This window comes from Drosophila novamexicana, unplaced genomic scaffold (genome assembly GCF_003285875.2).
Source record: "Drosophila novamexicana strain 15010-1031.04,08,12 unplaced genomic scaffold, DnovRS2.1 tig00004555-arrow-pilon, whole genome shotgun sequence".
Lineage (NCBI taxonomy): Eukaryota > Metazoa > Arthropoda > Insecta > Diptera > Drosophilidae > Drosophila > Drosophila novamexicana.
In genome coordinates, this window is record NW_020825052.1 from 3,215,872 (window position 1) to 3,234,631 (window position 18,760).

The 18,760-nt window shown below is 38.0% G+C and overlaps 2 protein-coding genes and 2 non-coding genes across 4 annotated transcripts in view; all 4 read left to right on the forward strand.

The window, feature by feature from the left end:
- The window catches only part of LOC115770324 (circadian clock-controlled protein), a 31,392-nt gene extending 18,770 nt beyond the window's left edge, over positions 1–12,622 (forward strand). Inside the window, exons 2-7 of the mRNA XM_030715561.1 lie at positions 11,124–11,294; positions 11,638–11,730; positions 11,794–11,947; positions 12,022–12,155; positions 12,218–12,367; positions 12,423–12,622. Of these exons, the coding sequence (XP_030571421.1) occupies positions 11,124–11,294; positions 11,638–11,730; positions 11,794–11,947; positions 12,022–12,155; positions 12,218–12,367; positions 12,423–12,622 (902 nt within the window). The remainder of the gene's footprint in view (positions 1–11,123; positions 11,295–11,637; positions 11,731–11,793; positions 11,948–12,021; positions 12,156–12,217; positions 12,368–12,422) is intronic.
- Positions 12,623–13,181: 559 nt separating this feature from the next.
- LOC115770447 lies at positions 13,182–14,504 on the forward strand. The gene is made up of 2 exons (XM_030715723.1): positions 13,182–13,283; positions 13,346–14,504. Exons 1-2 carry the CDS (start codon positions 13,273–13,275, stop codon positions 14,370–14,372), a joined length of 1,038 nt encoding a protein of 345 aa, XP_030571583.1. The 5' UTR covers positions 13,182–13,272; the 3' UTR covers positions 14,373–14,504.
- Positions 14,505–17,762: 3,258 nt separating this feature from the next.
- On the forward strand, positions 17,763–17,834 carry Trnam-cau. The gene has a single exon. It is a non-coding gene; the product is annotated as a tRNA-Met (tRNA).
- An 854-nt stretch (positions 17,835–18,688) lies between these two features.
- Trnam-cau lies at positions 18,689–18,760 on the forward strand. The gene has a single exon. It is a non-coding gene; the product is annotated as a tRNA-Met (tRNA).

Below are 18,760 nucleotides of genomic sequence, written 5' to 3' on the forward strand. Positions count from 1 at the left end.
TAAATATTTTCACTCAGCATCAATATCTGAGTCGATCTATCCATGTTTGTCCATTCATCTGTCCGTCCGTCTATTTTATGCCAATTTACAGAGTACTACGAGGTTTTGGTCGACTATAACAATTTAATAGGTGAATCATTTACTAACAATAGATTTGAGGTCATTTATAATTCTGAGAAACTACGCCCAATTGAAAATATTATCTTTTTATGACATTCGCCCCGCTTATAACGTTTTAATAATGGCGCCAGACCAAAATATATAGACTTGAAGCCACTTGAGAGTTCGTGAAGCATTTTATTAAACATGCTTGTAATTTGTTTTTGCACTCTTCAAATCACATATTTATAACATGAATACGAATATTATTATCTATACTCGATACTCTCAGAGCATATTTATGTACACATTTACATATTTACATGCATACTAATGGTGATCAAAGCACAACATAAAGGGCGATGGCTAGTTCTTTTTTGGATATATATTTTTACAGGTTTTTCCATTTTGAAAATTCCAGCTGGAACTGCGTTAAATTAGGAAAAGACGGAAAGGTATTTGTATTCCTTCCGATCAGAGAAAACCCCCCTTTTAAAGATCTTTGTGCAAATCATTTGAGAAATTTTAGTACTTTTCGAAACATGCCGCCTCACAAAGATGAAAAATTTAATTAAAATGTTATAAGGTTTCGAGTTATACACCTTTTACATATCTGAAATGGAATGGAAAATGTATGTTTGTTCAGCTTCTTATCATTTTAAAAATGTTTGTGAAAATTTATTTGAGATAAATTGCACACATATAACTTGTCGTGGGCTAAACCGAGCAATACACGCTAGCCAAATATCATGTGTATATATCATGTATAATATTTAGTCATGTTAAATATGAAATTCAATTCTTCTCAAATAAAACACATCATCAATACTGTACACTCACACTGCATACGTGTTTTAAAAACAATCAAAAGGCAAAAGTCAGGACAAACATGACGTTATTTGTAATAAACAATGTGTGAATTGGCGATAATTTTGCAATGCCAGTTATTTCTATAGAATTATTATTAATATCAAGCAAACAAACTTTTTTTATGCACAAGCAACAAAGTGGGACAATAAGGACTTTGTTTGTTTTGATGACCGCCTGGAGTGGGATATCAGGTGAATATACTGTTTTTTTTTTTAAGGATAAAATACCATGTATGAATACAACAGCAATTATTGTTATTTTGTGTTAATGTGACTATAGAAGGAAGGCGCCGGGCAACGCCGCGTTTAACACGCTAATTTATTAACAAATTTGCCATTTTTGGAAATGCAATCGAGCATTTCTGGGTAGTCCAACCCGGATTTTTGACTATATAACTAGAGTTGAGTAATCAATAATTCAAACCTTAACATTTCCAAGAAATTAATTTAAATTCCACAAATGACAGGCCACACAGTCGCCCATCCTTTCCAAGAATCCCTTTTGGGTATTGCTGCATTCCGAAAACATATTTGCACGTAAGATTGATTAAAAAGTACGTGTTGTGATTGCATAATGAATGCACAAATGACGTTGCAAAGTGGGGGCTTGATTGGGTCTCGGACAATTCATTACCTTTTTGTAATGGGCAGAAATCTGGAAGTGGAACTGAAGAAAGGTGTGAGGCTATGGGGCACAAAAATCCAAGCTAACTATTCACTATTCACAAAGAACCTGGTAAATTGGGTGAGAGCTGGTGAAAAGCCATTGATAAAGAAATAATAATTTCCGCTCTTGTCCCCACCAACGCACACAGGTAAGATGATTTTCAATTTCCGGACTGATTCAAGGTAAAGTAAAAATATTCAATTGCAGCAGTTTAAAGTACAGTCGACCGCTATTTCATAAGGTCGAAGACCGCTAAAAGTCAAACAGGGGGGCGGCACGTGAACCCCAGACTAGGCAGATTTCACCTGCGGCAGCCTGCAGCCTGCAATGAAAAATCGTTTAATGGCACCATTCACACACTCGGGGACACACACACATACACACATGCAGTCAGGCAGTCGGGCATTCGGAGTTGTCCGGAACAACCGTTTGCAGTCGTTTCAACTGTCAGTCTGTTTTGTCAGCAGGTCGGCTGGGTGCCATTTTTAGCTGTAGGCAACAATTGCAACATTTTCCAGCCGCCATCAAAAAGGGACCTGCAGCTAACCTTTGTGCAGGGCAGTCATATAGCCAACATCATTTGTCAAGCTCTGTGGCAATTAGAGCCGCCTTATGACTCTTTCTATTTCAGTTCTTAAACACCATGTGCAACCGAGTTCTTTATTATGGGACGTGAACGAATTCTGGAAATAACAAAATTCTAAATACCCTACAAAATAAACTACATTTCGTACAGTATTTTTACTTATTTTAGCTAGTAAAATAATCCTTTTTATTCTAGATTGATACAATCTATCAATCACTAAAATTTTGGACATTAAGAAATATTTATATACACTTATACACATATAAGCTCGATCGCAATCGTAAGCTTTGTATTCAATACCATTCATCAATCAACTTTAACCCTTGTTTTCACCCAAAAATTTCCCTAGTTAGTTTTTGGAATTATACACATACTATTTTCAAGCAAGTACCTAGGACACTTGACTGGGACTGTACGTGGCGTTCTTTCAAGTCGGCGACCCACATTTATATACCCATTCCATTTATATTATATGCATTCGTCGAAAAAAGTTAGTTTAATTTAGAGACGTTTATAGCCCAGATAAGATATATCGCACTCTGAGCAAGTACATATATACGATGTTGTCGCTGGACATATGTACATGTATATTGGTGTTTGTGTGTGCCACTTTAAACAAGTGATTTCGATTTATGATTAGAATTTGAACATTGGTAAACAGCTTACATAGTAGAGATAGTACAACGTCAATGAAGTTCTTTCTAGGGTTCTTGTGAGCTCATATAGTTTAGGGGAAACTGCCACAAAGTTAAAATAATTTCATAAATGTTGATAACGATTTCGTAATTTACTTAGAATTTTTAACGTTCTGCTAACGTTACAAATTATTCATGTTATTGACTCTCAGGAAATATTTTCCAAAAGGGCACAAATACCTGCCTCTGGCAATGAGTTGCCGAAATACGACTGCTAATTACCGATGCATCTCGTGTCATTCGTGCACATTGACCAAAACGCAAATGCCGAAGTTTTAATCAATACCCAAAACCGCAGCAAAGTCAACCGATTGCCACTGCAGCTAATAGACCATGCCCACCACATCGCAAAACGCCCACAAGCGACAGCCGCAACAGGGACACCTTCGCATGCAGCAGCACGTAGAGCTCGTTAGACATTTTCTTAAGCTAATATTTTCACTGGGCACGGTGGACACGGACACGGGCTGCTGCCTGGAGGAGATTATTCAAATGATTGGAAATTATCATGTCCTTGCATCCATTTTTGGCTGCCAGTTGCGCAATGGCCATTGCCCGTTGCCCGTCGCCCAACGCCCGTCAGCCGTTGCCTATTGCCAGTTTACAGTGCAGCAGCTCCCGTGTGCAAACAACAAATTGCATTTGTCATCTGCTGCATAAATAACGAGATAATACCGTAACATAATAACTGTCAATGGGGGGGGTGCCAAGGCTGGCTGAGAGCTCCTCCATAGGTAATCCACCTTTCAGCTGGCCTGGGTTGAACGTGTCTCCCGTTTGAGCTTTGCATTCATCGGAGTGTCTGAACGTGTGTCCGTGTGTATGTGTGTGTGTGTGAATGAATGCGGTATGTGGTGGGTGTGTGCGAAATGCGAATTTGTATCGTCGATTTGCATATTTAATCAAAATTAACATGACCGATAAAATCAATTACACACACTCGCAAACGCACACACACACACACACAAATCGAGAGAAAGAGAGATGCAAATGCAGGCACAGCCATCTGCAAGATACTCACACTCAACAGCCTTTTACACAGATACACACACACATAGAACGCACACTCGCTCTATCGCAGCTTGTCGAAAAACAATTGCATTAGAAAATGTCGCCATTCTCATTGTCATCCTGCTCGCTCTCATCTTTCTCATAGTCGACGTGTACAATTTTCGGTTCGTTTGCTTCTAAAATCCTTTTTGCAGAATCTACGACCATGTCGCTCTCAAACTGTGTAAACTGCAGTGCCATCCGTGTAACCATGCACATAAACTTATGCGTGTGTGTGTGTGTGAGCTTGTGTGCATTACTGCATTGTTACAGACACTAATACGCCCAACGGCTTATCCTGTCCAACGTGCTTAAATTGTTTCTTCCTGTCACACTGATTTTCTCTACCCGATTTATTTCATTTCGCCTATGCCATGGTTGTTTCTGCTCATTGAAATCGAATTTTTCTTTTTGCACCGCATTGCCAGGCTTTAAAATCCAAATAAATATGCAACTGCAGCAATCTGATATACAAATGTGTAATCTATTTAATTGCATTTACATGCATAATATTGCTCAAGCACATAAGGACGCCATTTTATTTACTCACTAGGAAAAGCCGTAAAGCTTGGCAAAAGAAGCAGAAGCTTTTTCTTTTTTACCTTGGAATATTTAATGGCGATGATGAGCAGATATCTCCATTTAATTAGTTAGTTAGTTAGTTTTGAAAATTGAAGGCTTAAAGCTTTTATAAATTTCTAAACACACAACAGTAAAAGGTTAATCAATGATCGGATTAATCAATTTTGAGTGGCCATAGTTTAACATTGGCTTATACATTGTGGAGCTAGCTATTGCTTGAACAAGTTTAAGCTACTCTATGGAATATAAAGACCCATTAAAATCGATATGCACCTCACAAAAGTGCTGTCACGTTTAAATTCCTTAAATTTAATTACGCTTTTATTGACCCTCATCTTGGTCTGGGCTATTTTTTATCCATAGACATTTAAATATTGCCATTGAATTGAAGCTAAAGGTAAAGTTGATTTTTCCATTTAATATTTTCTCGCAGGCAAATTAACACCAATTGCAAAAAGCTTTAGAGGACCGACAAACTGCTTAACTGTCATGGGCTGCCCAAAGGGATATTTGGGAAGAGTTAAGCGGACTCCATAAATTCGCATTGATTGCGTTCAATTAAAATTCAGTTATGCTCCGGCGGCGTTTGGCAGTTACAGGAATATTTTAATTAATTTTCACGCGCTCAGCACAAAATTTTCGTTAGCTGCCAAAGTAAATTTCGTACGATTCTCACTGTTGTTGTTGCTGCTGCTGTAACTGCTGCTGCTGTTCAATATTTCCATTTGGCATTTATGCGCATTTAAGCTGCCGACTGCAAAAATACATTGACTTTTCAATCATTTCGTTTTGTGTCACAAAAACTTTAATTATTACACTTTTGCCGAAATCAGCAAATTTTCTGTCTGCAAGCACTATTTAATTATATATGTTAAGCTTTAACCTCTGTTTAAATCATCAAACCAAAAGCCGTTGCTACCTTCAATTTTCAAATTGTTGTAAATACTTGAAAGTATTTTAGAATCGATATCTGGTACTTTCTGGAATTTCCTGGATAACGCTATATTTGCAATTTGTTCGAAACTTTCGCTGAAAAGACTCAAATAAAAAAAGAAAAGAGGCCCGTGTTCAAAAGCGCAATGCGTCATTTTAAAGCCACAAAACACAACATCCTTTAAGTGCAGCCAAGCTCTCGATACAGTCGTCTGTGTCTATGCCCTGTATCTATCTGTGCACAGGCATCAACATCATCATCGTGTGGGTCTATAGATACTTTGTCTAGCATTTCAATTGACAAACATACTTCAGCTGGGAAGCTACACGGGCTTAGAGTAAAAAAGCCGCACACGCTGCGATAAATAAACATCAAGCAAGCGGTTTCCCGCTACCACTCCCTCGACCCTGAACCCTGAACCTTGCCCACACTCAGCTCTACGCACTGGCAATACCAAAAGCCTTTCATCTACTTCACTGCTCAAGTAGCAACAAAATACACAAACAACTAAAAAGGCGAATGTAAGGACAACAATAACAATACCAACGGCGAACGAATTCAAGTGTGATTTTCGAAAATGGCAAAAGTATGTTTTCCAAATCTGACTTTAGCGTCAAATATTCAAGGCTAAACACAACAAGGAGTAGTAGAAGAATGGGCGCAACATCAACTTTGACGCAATTTGCAGTCTACTATTTGGCACAAATCGTTGTCCTTGGGCAGACGGGCGACGAGACACGTCGTTTGAATTTCTCTGTTGATTTTTCAAATTATTTACCAAGGTTTTCAAAATGATGATAGCCCACAGAGCCACCGAGCCACCGAGTCACACTTTTGCCAGCAGCCAAGAAGCGTTGATGACTTTGGTTTGTTTGTGTGCAAATATGCAGCTCGAATGGCTCAGGTCTTAGTACTGCCATCCTTATATATGTTGCTGACGGCAACTTAAGCAGGTTTTGCTGTTTATACCAAACTTTGCTTAGTTCGTCCTATTGAAATTTATAGTTTTAGCTGCTTTAGCTTGACGGTTTCATATAACACACAACTAATAGGTTTTCTTTGCATGGACTTTGTTGCTGTAGTTATTATTGTTTTTGTTGTGTCTACTCTGGTTGCCTGCTCAAATTTACTTGGCTTCCTCGTGAAGTAAACTTCAATAGTCGGATAGGTCTTTTTTATATTTGTGGTAAGAAACTTTATAGACTGCAAAACATGTCTAAAATATGCAAACATTTATTTGAGTCCAGTACGGATAATTCAGAACAAGAACAGAACAGTATCTTTCTGTCTTTAAGTACATTATAATACAACAACTTTGTTTTACTAAATATTACCAATATATTTCTGATGCGCTTCAGGGCCATCATTGTCTGCGCTCTGACGGGGAGATCGAAAATTTAAGAAGCAATTCCCATTTGAGCACCGCATATTTAGCTTATAAAATTAAGAAATTATATGTCAGTATGCAATTATTAAAAAATATCGAGCAATAGTAGGAACTTTTTTTGAGTAACAACATTGTCCGCACTATATTATTTAAATCTTTTTAGAGCCCAATTGGTCGGCCATTAATTAGGATCTTCAACTCGCGGGGAACGCAGCCGCTAATTATAACATCCCCAAAAGTATGCAATGGTGAACTGCAGCAGTCACTGCAGTGGGGCAACTTTTTCCGCTACGGCTAATCCACGCAAAGTTGGCTTCCAACAGCGGTTGGCAAGCGCGCCATCAAAAACTGTTATGGAATTCATTTAAAGTTGAATTCAAAAAAGTCACTAAAAAAAATTGCAATGGAAAACAAAAGTTTTGTTCTCGTAACAAGGCAGGCAGCCAAAGTTGGCAGTTGATGAACTGCGACATGGACGTGGTCACATGAGGCAGCCGGTCCATTGTCCGTCTTTCGAAACCGGTCAATTTAAGCGGCTTAGAAGCCGGTATATAGAAATTGTGAATACGCTGCGTATGCGTTATATTTTTGTGAATTTATTTTTGTTTTTGCTCGTAATCAAATTTACATATTTGGGCCACTGAAATTAATTATAATGCCGCCACATACAAAAACCGCATTGAGAGATAAGGGCAGAACGAGATAAGAAGAGAGAAAGAGGTGGAAGAGAGAGAGAGAGAGAGAGAAGAGGGGTTGTAAGCAGTGTGAGTAAGAGAATGCTATGAATACGAAATGCTGTGCAGCTTTTGGCTTTGGTTTTGGCTTTGCGGCTCAGCGCCATCTCTTTCTCCACTGAATGTGTTGGTAATTTCATTTGGCCATTTCATTTACCCCCGCGCACCACTCGGACACAAACACACACATGGCAAAACTCATTTCATGGGTCACAGGGTACAATCATATGAGAGGGCAGCAAGCAAGCAACAGAACCGGCCAACACAAAAAACCTGGCCAAAAATTGATTATGGCGAAGGCTGCAACGCCCGAGGGTCGAGTAGATGGCAAACCGAGCAACTATCATCAAAATCCTATTAGTTGGCCTTGCATTGGCCAGAATACAGCTTTTGTCCTTGTCCAGTTGCCTGCGTTTTGTCAGCGTTTATTTGCCAAATTAATTCCCAAAAAGGTAAGCCAAACTTGCGATTTGAAACAATCAGCGCTGTCAAGGTTAGAGCTGCCCCCTCATCACCATTTTACAGCCCCTCACACACACACACACATACACGCACACGACCACAAAAGAAAAGTCTTTTTGTCCTTTTTGGTCTACTGCAACTGTTGTTTGCCCAGCGGGCAGAAGACGCCACCTGGGCTAGCACACAATTTGTGACAATTCCTTTTTGTGGATTAATATTTGCTCTGGTTCTGTCCCTGTCCCTGTCCCTGGACCGAGCCCTTACCCTATCCCTTTTTGTCTCTGTCCCTCTTCCTGTACAATCCGCTTGACTACACCCTGGGATCCTGACCGGTTGCGCTTTTCCTATCCTTTCGTTAGTTTCTGTTTGTTTCCACACTTTATTTAAATTAACATGCGCATATTTTTTAATAGTCTTGTGTGTGCCCAGCAATTCCGAGATCTGCTGAGGGTGTCTCAAAAAAGGTATTTGGACAAAGGGTTGTTATTGTGATTTGAGTCCCAAGATAATTATTTTTAATGCTGTTCTCATTGTTTTAGAACTTTATAATGTTTTGGGTCACCCTGCTCAGTGTTGCCAAATTATTATTAAGATTAGCAAAATTGGCCAACTTTTAGTGGGCTTACCTAAAAAAGTCTCTGTGAACTGCAGGGCTTGCAATGGTTTAAGGTAGAAAAAGAAATTCACCCTACTCAGTTTCTGGTTAAGATGTTAAGGTTTACTTCTCCAATTGCTGATGCCTTTCGAGCCTGAGCCACTTTAAAAATATGTAAGAGGGGTATACATTGCAGTCAGAAGAGCGCATTTTTGACCCCATAAAGTATATATATTCTTATTGATGCCGACAACAGTCAAGTCATTCCAGCTGTCTAGCCAACTGTCTGCATATGGAACTCTAAGCCTTTAAGAACCAGAGATCTGTCATTTGAAGTATATACTCTTGTATGATTATAACATAGTTAAAATTAAATGAGAAATCGCATTCTGACTTCGTTTTTTCGTTTTTTTTTTTTTTTTTTTTTTTTTGAGAATCGTGCACATCATGATAGACAACGTGACTCGCGCCCATCTCTACTCGACAGCATTCGCTTTTTAACTGAATAAATATAAATAGATAACCGTGTTATGCCCTGTTAAGGAGTACCGAGCATAAAAAGCAATTCAATTAATAAATATTTTTAATATTGCAACTCATATGATTTATTTTTATCAAAAAAAAGTATTTCCTCTTTTTTCGCAAATGAAATCATAGAGTCCCTTGCAATTCACTCTAGCAAATTATTTAATTTTCGTAATTGCACTCACGATAAATGTTTTTACATTGGAGTAATTGAAAAATACGCTTAGCAGCCAAGCGCAACAAGAAATACTTAAGCAGGACAAATGTGGGCGGCAGCATATATCCATTTAAAAAGTACATAAGTAACGGCGTTGCTACCGACGATAAGAGATACCAAAATTTTGCTTTACCCGAGTGCACAGAACTTTAGACGGTCACGACGAAGGACCTATACCACGAATACTTGGACACGGGAAAGTCTAAACAACTGGGTCTGGCAAGACTTACTGTAAAAAAAAAAAGAAAATAATAAATAACGTGGTCGAAAAATGACTCTTTTTACTCCCACAAGTGAAGTTGCTACTGATTAGGTGATGTCTGGTGGGTATGACATCTATCCTGATATATGGCTGAGCATACATGAAACTCCTTTTTCTGTACATTGCACAATGTCTGACAAAGTTGGCGTCGTTTGTTTTGGTGCGCCCTGTGCTTCTGGTCAGTTTTCTTGGCGTATGCACTAAGACGCCACTTGAAGGACACTAATGCGCCTACCGGAAAACAAGAAGGATTTTTATAGTGCCTTTTGCCTTAAACTCATGTAGCTAACTTTTCTGCAGCACTTTGACCACAAAATTATTTATTTTATATATTTTATTGTATTTAATGAATGAAGAGGAAACCCGTTTTACAAAACAGAGCTTTGGCCAAAAATTATCATAAAGACTTAAAATTTAATGAGCAAGTTACAAATATTTATTATAATTTCAATACATAAACCTGTTAAACTGCAAATTTAAATATGGCCCTTCGTCCGTCTGTATATGGTATGTTAACAGATATTCCAATTTTAAGACTATCTAGATCATTAGCTTTTGTTTCGCAAAAATAAGTTATTTTACAGAAGTTATAGTTGTTCAATTAGCTTCAGTTTATCAATCCTAAAACGTGCGATTAAAGCTGGTATTTGAATTGTTCAAGATGTCTTAACGACGACATTTTCTGTTATGAGCAAATTCCAATTAATATCGAACTACTCAAGCATATAGATCTAATAAAAGCGTTAGGCTCTTAAGATATTTTAACCAAACTCATCCAATTTGAGTTTAACAATTCTAATATGTCAAAAATGCAAATCATCATCATAGTTAAAGTCAGCCAATATATTATTTTTCGCTTGATATCAGCATTGACCAAAATATTGAGTATGTTTGCAGAGGTCTTTAATCTTTGGAGCCAAGATCAATGTTCCTTCTTGTGTTACTTGTAATTTATTTAATTGGCAGTGGATAACTATAGATAATAGGTTTAGATTGGTATATAATCTACTCCAAGATTTGTTAGTGCATCAAGTTCAAGCCCAAAATGGGAATTTGAATTGTAGAGAGCAACGGTTCGGTGTCAAAATCAAAAACAGAATTAATTGTGCTTGTTACTGATGTCGCAATCCGAACGGCTACCGAGTGTCAACACCCTGCGTACACTTGCGAATTTTATTGGCATCGAATTATTTCCCCACTAAAAACAAGAAAACCGACTAGAAAATCTATGACGAAATTGTAGCGCCAACTGCATCTGTTCTCTCTTGTGAGCTCAGTGGCCCACTAACTGACCAGCTGTTCGACTGTGTGGCATGCACGACGTCGATGCCGGAGCTGACGGCGAAGACGTTGCGAAATTTGCAAGCCGCTCAAATCAAGTTTTCCTCAAGCGGCGCTGCAACGAAAGTGAGGTGCAATATTTGAAATTTGTAAAATGTTTTCCGCGCGTTTTATTTAGTTTTCAATCACTGCTTGCTGAAGCTAGTCGTGTCAACTGCTTGGAAAACTGAGCTGCACATTATTGAGATCGTGGTATTGTCTAAGATGAGAGAGCTCCTAGGGTGCGTTGTGCTTCTTGCATGGGTTACTCGCGTCGTTCGAGGCGAAGATCCTTATTTGACTGAGCCGCGTAAGTGTCAAGTGAATTGTAAGCCGTCGGCCTTGTGTCTGATAAATGCTCAAGTACAGACATTGAACATTCAAATACTTATTTTAAAAGTTAATTTTAGTTGGTTAAGGTCCGAAGTGCATTTACTAAAAGTAGATTTCACTGTTAATTCAATTCAAAAATTCCCAATGACCATTGAAATCAAATACTGGCCTAGCCGGCACGCAATGTAACTAACCCACTTAATGGTTTATGCCAAATATTGCACCACTAAACCGGATTTGTTTCTCTGCATTTATGTGTGTCTTTTTATTTTGAAATTCAAAAAAACTGAACTCAAAAACCAATTTTAATCGAACCGCAGCAGATTACATTAAAGAATGTAAAATAGCCGATAAGAATTTCATCAACTGTTCCACGCAAAGCATACAACAGCTCTTCGACAAACTAAACGACGGTGAGTCGCATACGCCCCTGGCTGTATTCGAATTTGACTAACCACACCCACTGCATTTAAAAGGCATTCCGGGACTGACAAGCATCAAAAGCTTTGATCCATTCTATTTGAATCGCATCAGAATATCACAAGGCAACAGCAATGCGATCAATCTAAAAGTCGAGCTGGCCAATGTAAAGATTATTGGATTTGGACACACCAAGGTGCTAGAAAGCATGTAAGTAAGATCGACGACTTGTTTAAAGCATATTGGACAGATGCCAATCAAGTTACATGTGTTCTGTTTGACAGAGTTTTCAAAAAGGATTACAGCTGGAAGACAACGTTTACGTTGCCGGTCATGAAGCTCCAAGGTGACTATAGTTTATTAGGGCGCATATTGCTCATTCCGCTGAATGGGCGTGGTCAGGTGTTTTTGGATGCAGGTAAGCTTGCTTCTCAATACGTGCCAGAAGTCAAGTGGTCAAGCCGTTCTGTCGCCTCACAGAAAACATGACAGTCACCATGCACACAAAGACGCGACTATACACGAAAGGCGACTTCACATTTTACAATGTGACCAACTGTCGCGTGGACTTCAAAATTGATGGCCTAAAATCGTATTTCTCCAATCTTTTTAACGGCAACAAGCAATTAGGTAAGTAACTAAGCTGTCCTCCAGCATCCCCAGCCTCAAGCTCATCCCTTTCCAGAGGACAGCACCAACAAATTCTTCAACGATAACTGGCGCATGCTGGCCGATGCTCTTTACACCGTAATCACACAGACCATCGAGGATATTCTGCTAGATGTTTTGAAGAAGATATTTCACTTCATACCAGCAAATTACTTTGTCAGCGACATACCCACGCCAGAGCAACTCTATGGGAAAGCAAAGCCAAGGCCAAAGTGAATATTGTTCTGAATTTTGAGAGTTTGTGTGTTATTTATTGGATTTGGCTAGCGAAATAAAACTATTTAAGATGATTCCTGAGGGCTTTCACACGATATTTCCCTGTTCGTCTATTCTTCTCTAGATGTGTTGACAAAACGAAAAATTGATTTTTCTAATTGTAAAATTTGGTTGCACAATTTGGTTGTTTATATTTTCTTTTCATAAATTACGATTTTTGCACCTCGAAAAGTGGGCAGACAAAATATATATCTAAGAAGATGTCCGGCAATGTATTTAAACTACAACGCCTTAATTATTTTATTAATCTAAGTTTGCTTTAAATAGGCCAGACCACACCAACAATTGGTTCAAGTCAAGTACCTCTTATTTACATTCACATTTCTAGCCATTCGAATGATTTGATTTTGTTAAAATCAAACACAATATAACATTTTCTGAAATCGCGGAGATTAAAGATGGAAAATCAAACAATACAAAAATAGAAGCAGAGTCTTAAATATTCATAGGAAAACAAACAAAGCAAGCAAATGTACATAAAAACTTTGTGATGGCTGCTGTGTGTAGGCGAACAGATTATTTTAAATGTGATATTTGTACAAGTAACAAGAATTTTGGCTCTAGACAAATTGGAAAATAACAGAACAGAAATGAATTCCTGGTAAGTATTTAAGAAGACGCGCAGCTCTAGAGCAGCTTCTAATTTCTTTTAACCAATGGCAGGCTGCGTGATTCTCTAAGCGAGATTTTGCGTTCCCATCGTCACACAGACTGCAAGTTTATTATAGAAACATCGACAGGCAGCAAAGTGTATCCCTGCCACAAATTAATATTGAGCTGCGCCTCTGAGGTATTTGATCGCATGCTCTTTGGCAGCTACAATGAGTCCACTAGCGGGGAGGTGAAGCTAACCGATGTTGACCCGAAAGTGTTTGAGAAGTTCCGCGAATACGTGTACAGCTACGATGTTGAAAAACTTCAGGTTTACGACTTTGATACACTTGTGAAACTGTCAGAGTTTGGCAACAAGTATCTGGTAGAGTCCATCAAAGAGGACTGCGTGCGCCAGCTACTGTACCGCAAGGACATGTACGACACAGATGAGCTGCTGCGTCTCTTTCAGTGCGCACACACGCTCAATAGCTCGCCATTGATCGAGCAGGTGTCCCGTGACCTGAAAACTCATGCAAAGAGGGTGCTAAACCACTCGGCCATCTACCAGTTCGGCACAGACGTGTTCAAGCTATACATTCAGGTGGTCGAGGGCAGACTCAGTGAGGCAGAGCGTTTTAATTTGATTGAAATGTATATTAAATTTCATGATCTGGACCAGTCTAACACAGATTCAATCACCACTGAAGCTGATACAGATGAAGAAATACCAACATCAGCAATCAACCCCACGAATGTCAGTGCTTTGTCCGAAGGGGAGAGTAAAATTAGCACGGACTTTATTGCCGATTTACTGGGACTTATCGACTTTACTAAGTTCACGCCCAAGGAATTCTACGAAGGCCCCGGCAAATCGAATTTACTTAACATGCAGCAAAAGTACGAGCACCTCTACAAAATCGCTAGGAACTGTGCACATGCTGTGGCCCAGGAAGAGTTGGAGAACAAGCTGAGTAACTGTTTCCTCTCTCCAACCTGTCACCCAGATCTTGATGTCCAGCGACAATACTTGACTCGCCCACATGTTGCCAGCTCAATGCGACGGTGCGGAACACTTCGCGAATGGGATAACTTGTAGTTAGTGAAATTGGAATGCCAGAATCATAATAGTTAAATTTTTGAAAGTTTTCAATACCTATTTTCAATATTTGAACAACATACATCTGTGACAACAGTATAGATATTAACTAATTTAAATTTAACTTGAACTATAAATAAAAATAATTAAATATAAAATATTATCTAGATGCCTTTCCCTTCAGTTTTTCAAACGGATGCCATTTGTGAAGTAAGAAAACCCCAAACCCACTATCACGATAGTGGAAAGAGAATCTGTCGGTTGAACCAATAATTGTTCTGGAGCTATAATTTGCAACCATTTTAAAAATCGTAGGAAAAGCTATTACAACTGCAGTTCAGAAAATTGAGCCATAAACATGGAAAACCAACTACAGATGGAAGGAAGTTAGGGGTCGGCAAGGTTAACCGCAAACAGTGCAAAGCTAAACCCGCGTGTTTAAATTAATTGCCGCAAACACACCCAAACCCCAAATAAATGCATATATTTTATACCCTGTACCCAAAAGCCATATGTATTTGCATATGTACGCGCAATATGTATTTCAGATCAACAATAATAGCCTAGCAAAGCAAATTCTTGTTCTATAAACGAGTCGATTTGTTAGATTATGTAAGCAAAAAATCAATGGAAACGCAAATGTTAAAATCGTCAAAATTATAATATTATAAATATACATAAATTATAATTATATATATTTTTATTTCCCCGTTCAATTTATATATATCTGTATACTTAATACTTTACAGAGCAAAGAAATTATCGCGAACAGAGATCACGAGCGGCTTTTTTATGAGTAATATAAAAATAAGAAAGAAATTTAAATTTTACAATAATTATATACACGTATGTGTTTGAATATATGGGTATCAGGCAGTCGGGCCCTTTCGTTAGTGGCATTTTTTTGTTGCGCATTGCCCTTTTTTGCGCATTGCCTTTTTGAAGTCTGCCAATAATTTGTGAATGCAGCAGCGGCTGCTGATGTTGTTACCGTAACTATTGTTGTTGTTTTTAATTTACCAGAACCGCATTTAAAGCATTTGACGCAGTGGCCGCCATTACAAATGTCAAGCAATAAGTAAAAATTTAACTCGCGAAACGTTTGCTAACTTTTCCACAGATTGAATGTATATTGTATATTGAAAGGGTTGGTCCTGACCGATCGCCATCAAAGTCATTTTCAAAACTCTACAATATAAATTAATAAATACACTTTTTTAAGTCCACACGCACGGAGATAAATTTGCGTACAATTTGTAATCAATTGTTGTATTAATTACTACAGTCAGATTTTGGGTGGAAAAGTCCAGAGTTTTAAGGAAAAACACCTAGCCTGTACAAAGTCTAGTAAGAACCACTACTATAATATAAACTTTATATACATTCCCAAAAAGTTCCTTTTCTATTAGCCCTAACTACTTAGTTCCCATTAAGTAAAAGCATTCTTAATATTAATATCTAACCCTTACTTGTTCTATCATGTTGTTAAGTCTTTTTGCTCTCTGAGCAGAGTATTGTGCAGCTTGCCAAAGTGACAATTCCTGTGCGTGATTGCAATAAATTTGGAGATGCCAGTAACAAGCGAAGCTCCAAACTGCAGTTGCACAAAAGTCAACAACGAGATACGTAATTCCAGACAGTAGAAAATAGTAAGCGAAGAAAAACCAAAGAAAACCAAGAACCGAAAACCATATTTAGCACGCCGAAGGTTAAATACCCTAGTAGACATATGATGATGAACATATATTTAAAAACAGTAAGGAAGGAGCTTTATTATTGAAGTCAATTTGTAATACTTAATCATATAGCTCCCGAAGGAAACATATATCCCAATATATAACATGCTCTTAAATTTAAGAGATAGAGCTATGCCAGCGATAACTTAAAGCAGCTTTGAAAATGTTGGTTACGAACAGTGTGAATGATCTGAAATACTCTGCGTACTGCAAATGATTTCCATGATACTGAAGTAGGATAGGCAGACAGGAAGAGTTAAAATGATTTCAATATTCGCAGCGAATGTTGCTCAATATTTGCTAAAGCCGCTTTGCGAGCTGTTTGTTTCTGACAACGTGTCCGGATAGTTTTTTTGACACATCAGTCTAAAGGGAAGCAATGCCCCATTAGATCAGATTAGAGAGACCTACCTACGTTCAAAATGTCAAGTCTCTAGCTCTGGTTCTGACAGATAGGCATAGCTAGATCGACTCAATTATTGATATTACTGATACGATATTTAAGAATAGATAATCAGCAACAATCAAACCAACCAACTTCGCGTCTCTCAAAATAGATATAGTTGAGACAGCTATTAAGGCAGCTGTCATTAACTTGTTAATCCCAAAACTATTGTCGCTAGAAATCCATTTTTAAATGTGGTGCCAAAAACATACGCGTAATTAGATCAGCGCCTACTTTGACTCATGACCATAAATTAACTATATAATTATTTTGTCCACTCAGCGTTATGGTCCAATAATTTATAAAATATTTTCAAATTAAATCATGTCATTGCAAACGGTAAACGCATTTTTGTGGATTAAAAAAAAAACACAATTGTCTGCTGCATAATATGTACAATGAGAGTACATGAACTTTAAAGCCCAAATAATAAAAATTTATGGCCAAATAATTGCAATCTCATTAGGACAACCCCGAAACCAGAACATGAACATGACACCAGTCCGAGCCCGGCCAATTTGTAGAGCGCCAGCGCCATTCGGGGACGCGTAAATATAAGTATCCGCATTTTGTAAAATATTTAACAATAATTGAGCTTAAAATAATCGCACAAAATGGGCCGTCCATCGATAAAGTCCGCGCATGGCGAGAAACTCCCAACTGCCCGCCAGTCGGTCCCCAGTTGCCGTGCGCGTTAATTGCACCGATTCTGTCCCTGGACATGGACACGGATTGCGGCGACAATTGTAATTAAATAGACACCACACATGGCCGACGCTCCTGCCCTCTGAAAATGCATACGCTACAATCGACAGCGGCGGTCAGACATGTTCGGACATGAGCTGCAGCAAGGCTCCATGAGATAACTCTGGTGTCTTGTGGCCCGATTTTGTACGGACAGTGGAATAAAAACGAAAGTTCCCTGTAACAAGGATAAAGAATTATATTCGGGTTACCTACGTAGACACATTTATTATTTGCAACATTCTCTATTCTTACTTTTTTTTTTTGGCTATTTAATATAGTATTCCGAAAATCAAATATATTTTTTGTTTCAAGAATTTATTTTTTTTTATTATTGTTATATATAATAACAATCTTATAAAAATTCTAATAAACAACAATAAAGAATGATTGGATATCTAACGTTAGACTATACGTTTTTTTTCTTCTAGCTGATGTTAGCAATTTGGCAAGCGGCTAAACGTAAGCAGAGTGGCGCAGTGGAAGCGTGCTGGGCCCATAACCCAGAGGTCCGAGGATCGAAACCTTGCTCTGCTATATACGAAATTCGGTTAGTTGACCGATTTTTTTTTTCACTGTCCGAAAATTATTAAGGGCAACCGCGACATTCAAATTTTTATTACCAAAATCAATGCTAACAGAAAAACTAAAGCTGCCATCCTTATCCGAAGATTTGCGAATATCATCTATGTACAAGTGAACTGGAAAACCAAAGCAATTTTTAATGTAAGACTATAGTTTTCGACAAATAGCAGGTACGTCTAAATGATATTGACCTTAAGGCGCATGTCAATCCCAAATATAATATTTGCGACTAAAGAAAATTTTAATCATAATATACATACGCGAGGTATACGAGAGCATTTTTTGTATATTAAATTGCTTAACATACTTTTCGGATTATGATTCAAATAATTTACTAAGATTTATGAATTGTAATTATAAATGGACGCTTTTAAAAGTATGCAACGTAAACTGTAAAGTACGGGGTGGTGAGACAGTTCAAAGCATTGTTGATGCCTTTGCCGTTTTCAGCGTGACGAGATTTTTTTTTTAAATTTCTAAAATTTAAAATAAGCGGTTCTTTTTGAAAAAGAATAGGGTTATTTATAATTGAGCGGGCCTTGCAAAAATAGTGGCCGGTTAATACCGCGATAGGAATCGACGGAACAAGCTCAGCAGCTGAAATTTACGATATATTTATATTATTAGCTATTAATATTATTATTATTATTATTACAATCTTACTCCATTAAAAAAAATGAAAAAGTAAAAAATAATATTTTTAAGAAACTATTAAAAACCTTTATTTGAGTGAGATTCGAACCCAAGAAACCTACGCATTTCTTTATTTGCATTGAGATACGCTTTTACCCACCAGATTTCCAAGCAGCAGAGTGGCGCAGTGGAAGCGTGCTGGGCCCATAACCCAGAGGTCCGAGGATCGAAACCTTGCTCTGCTA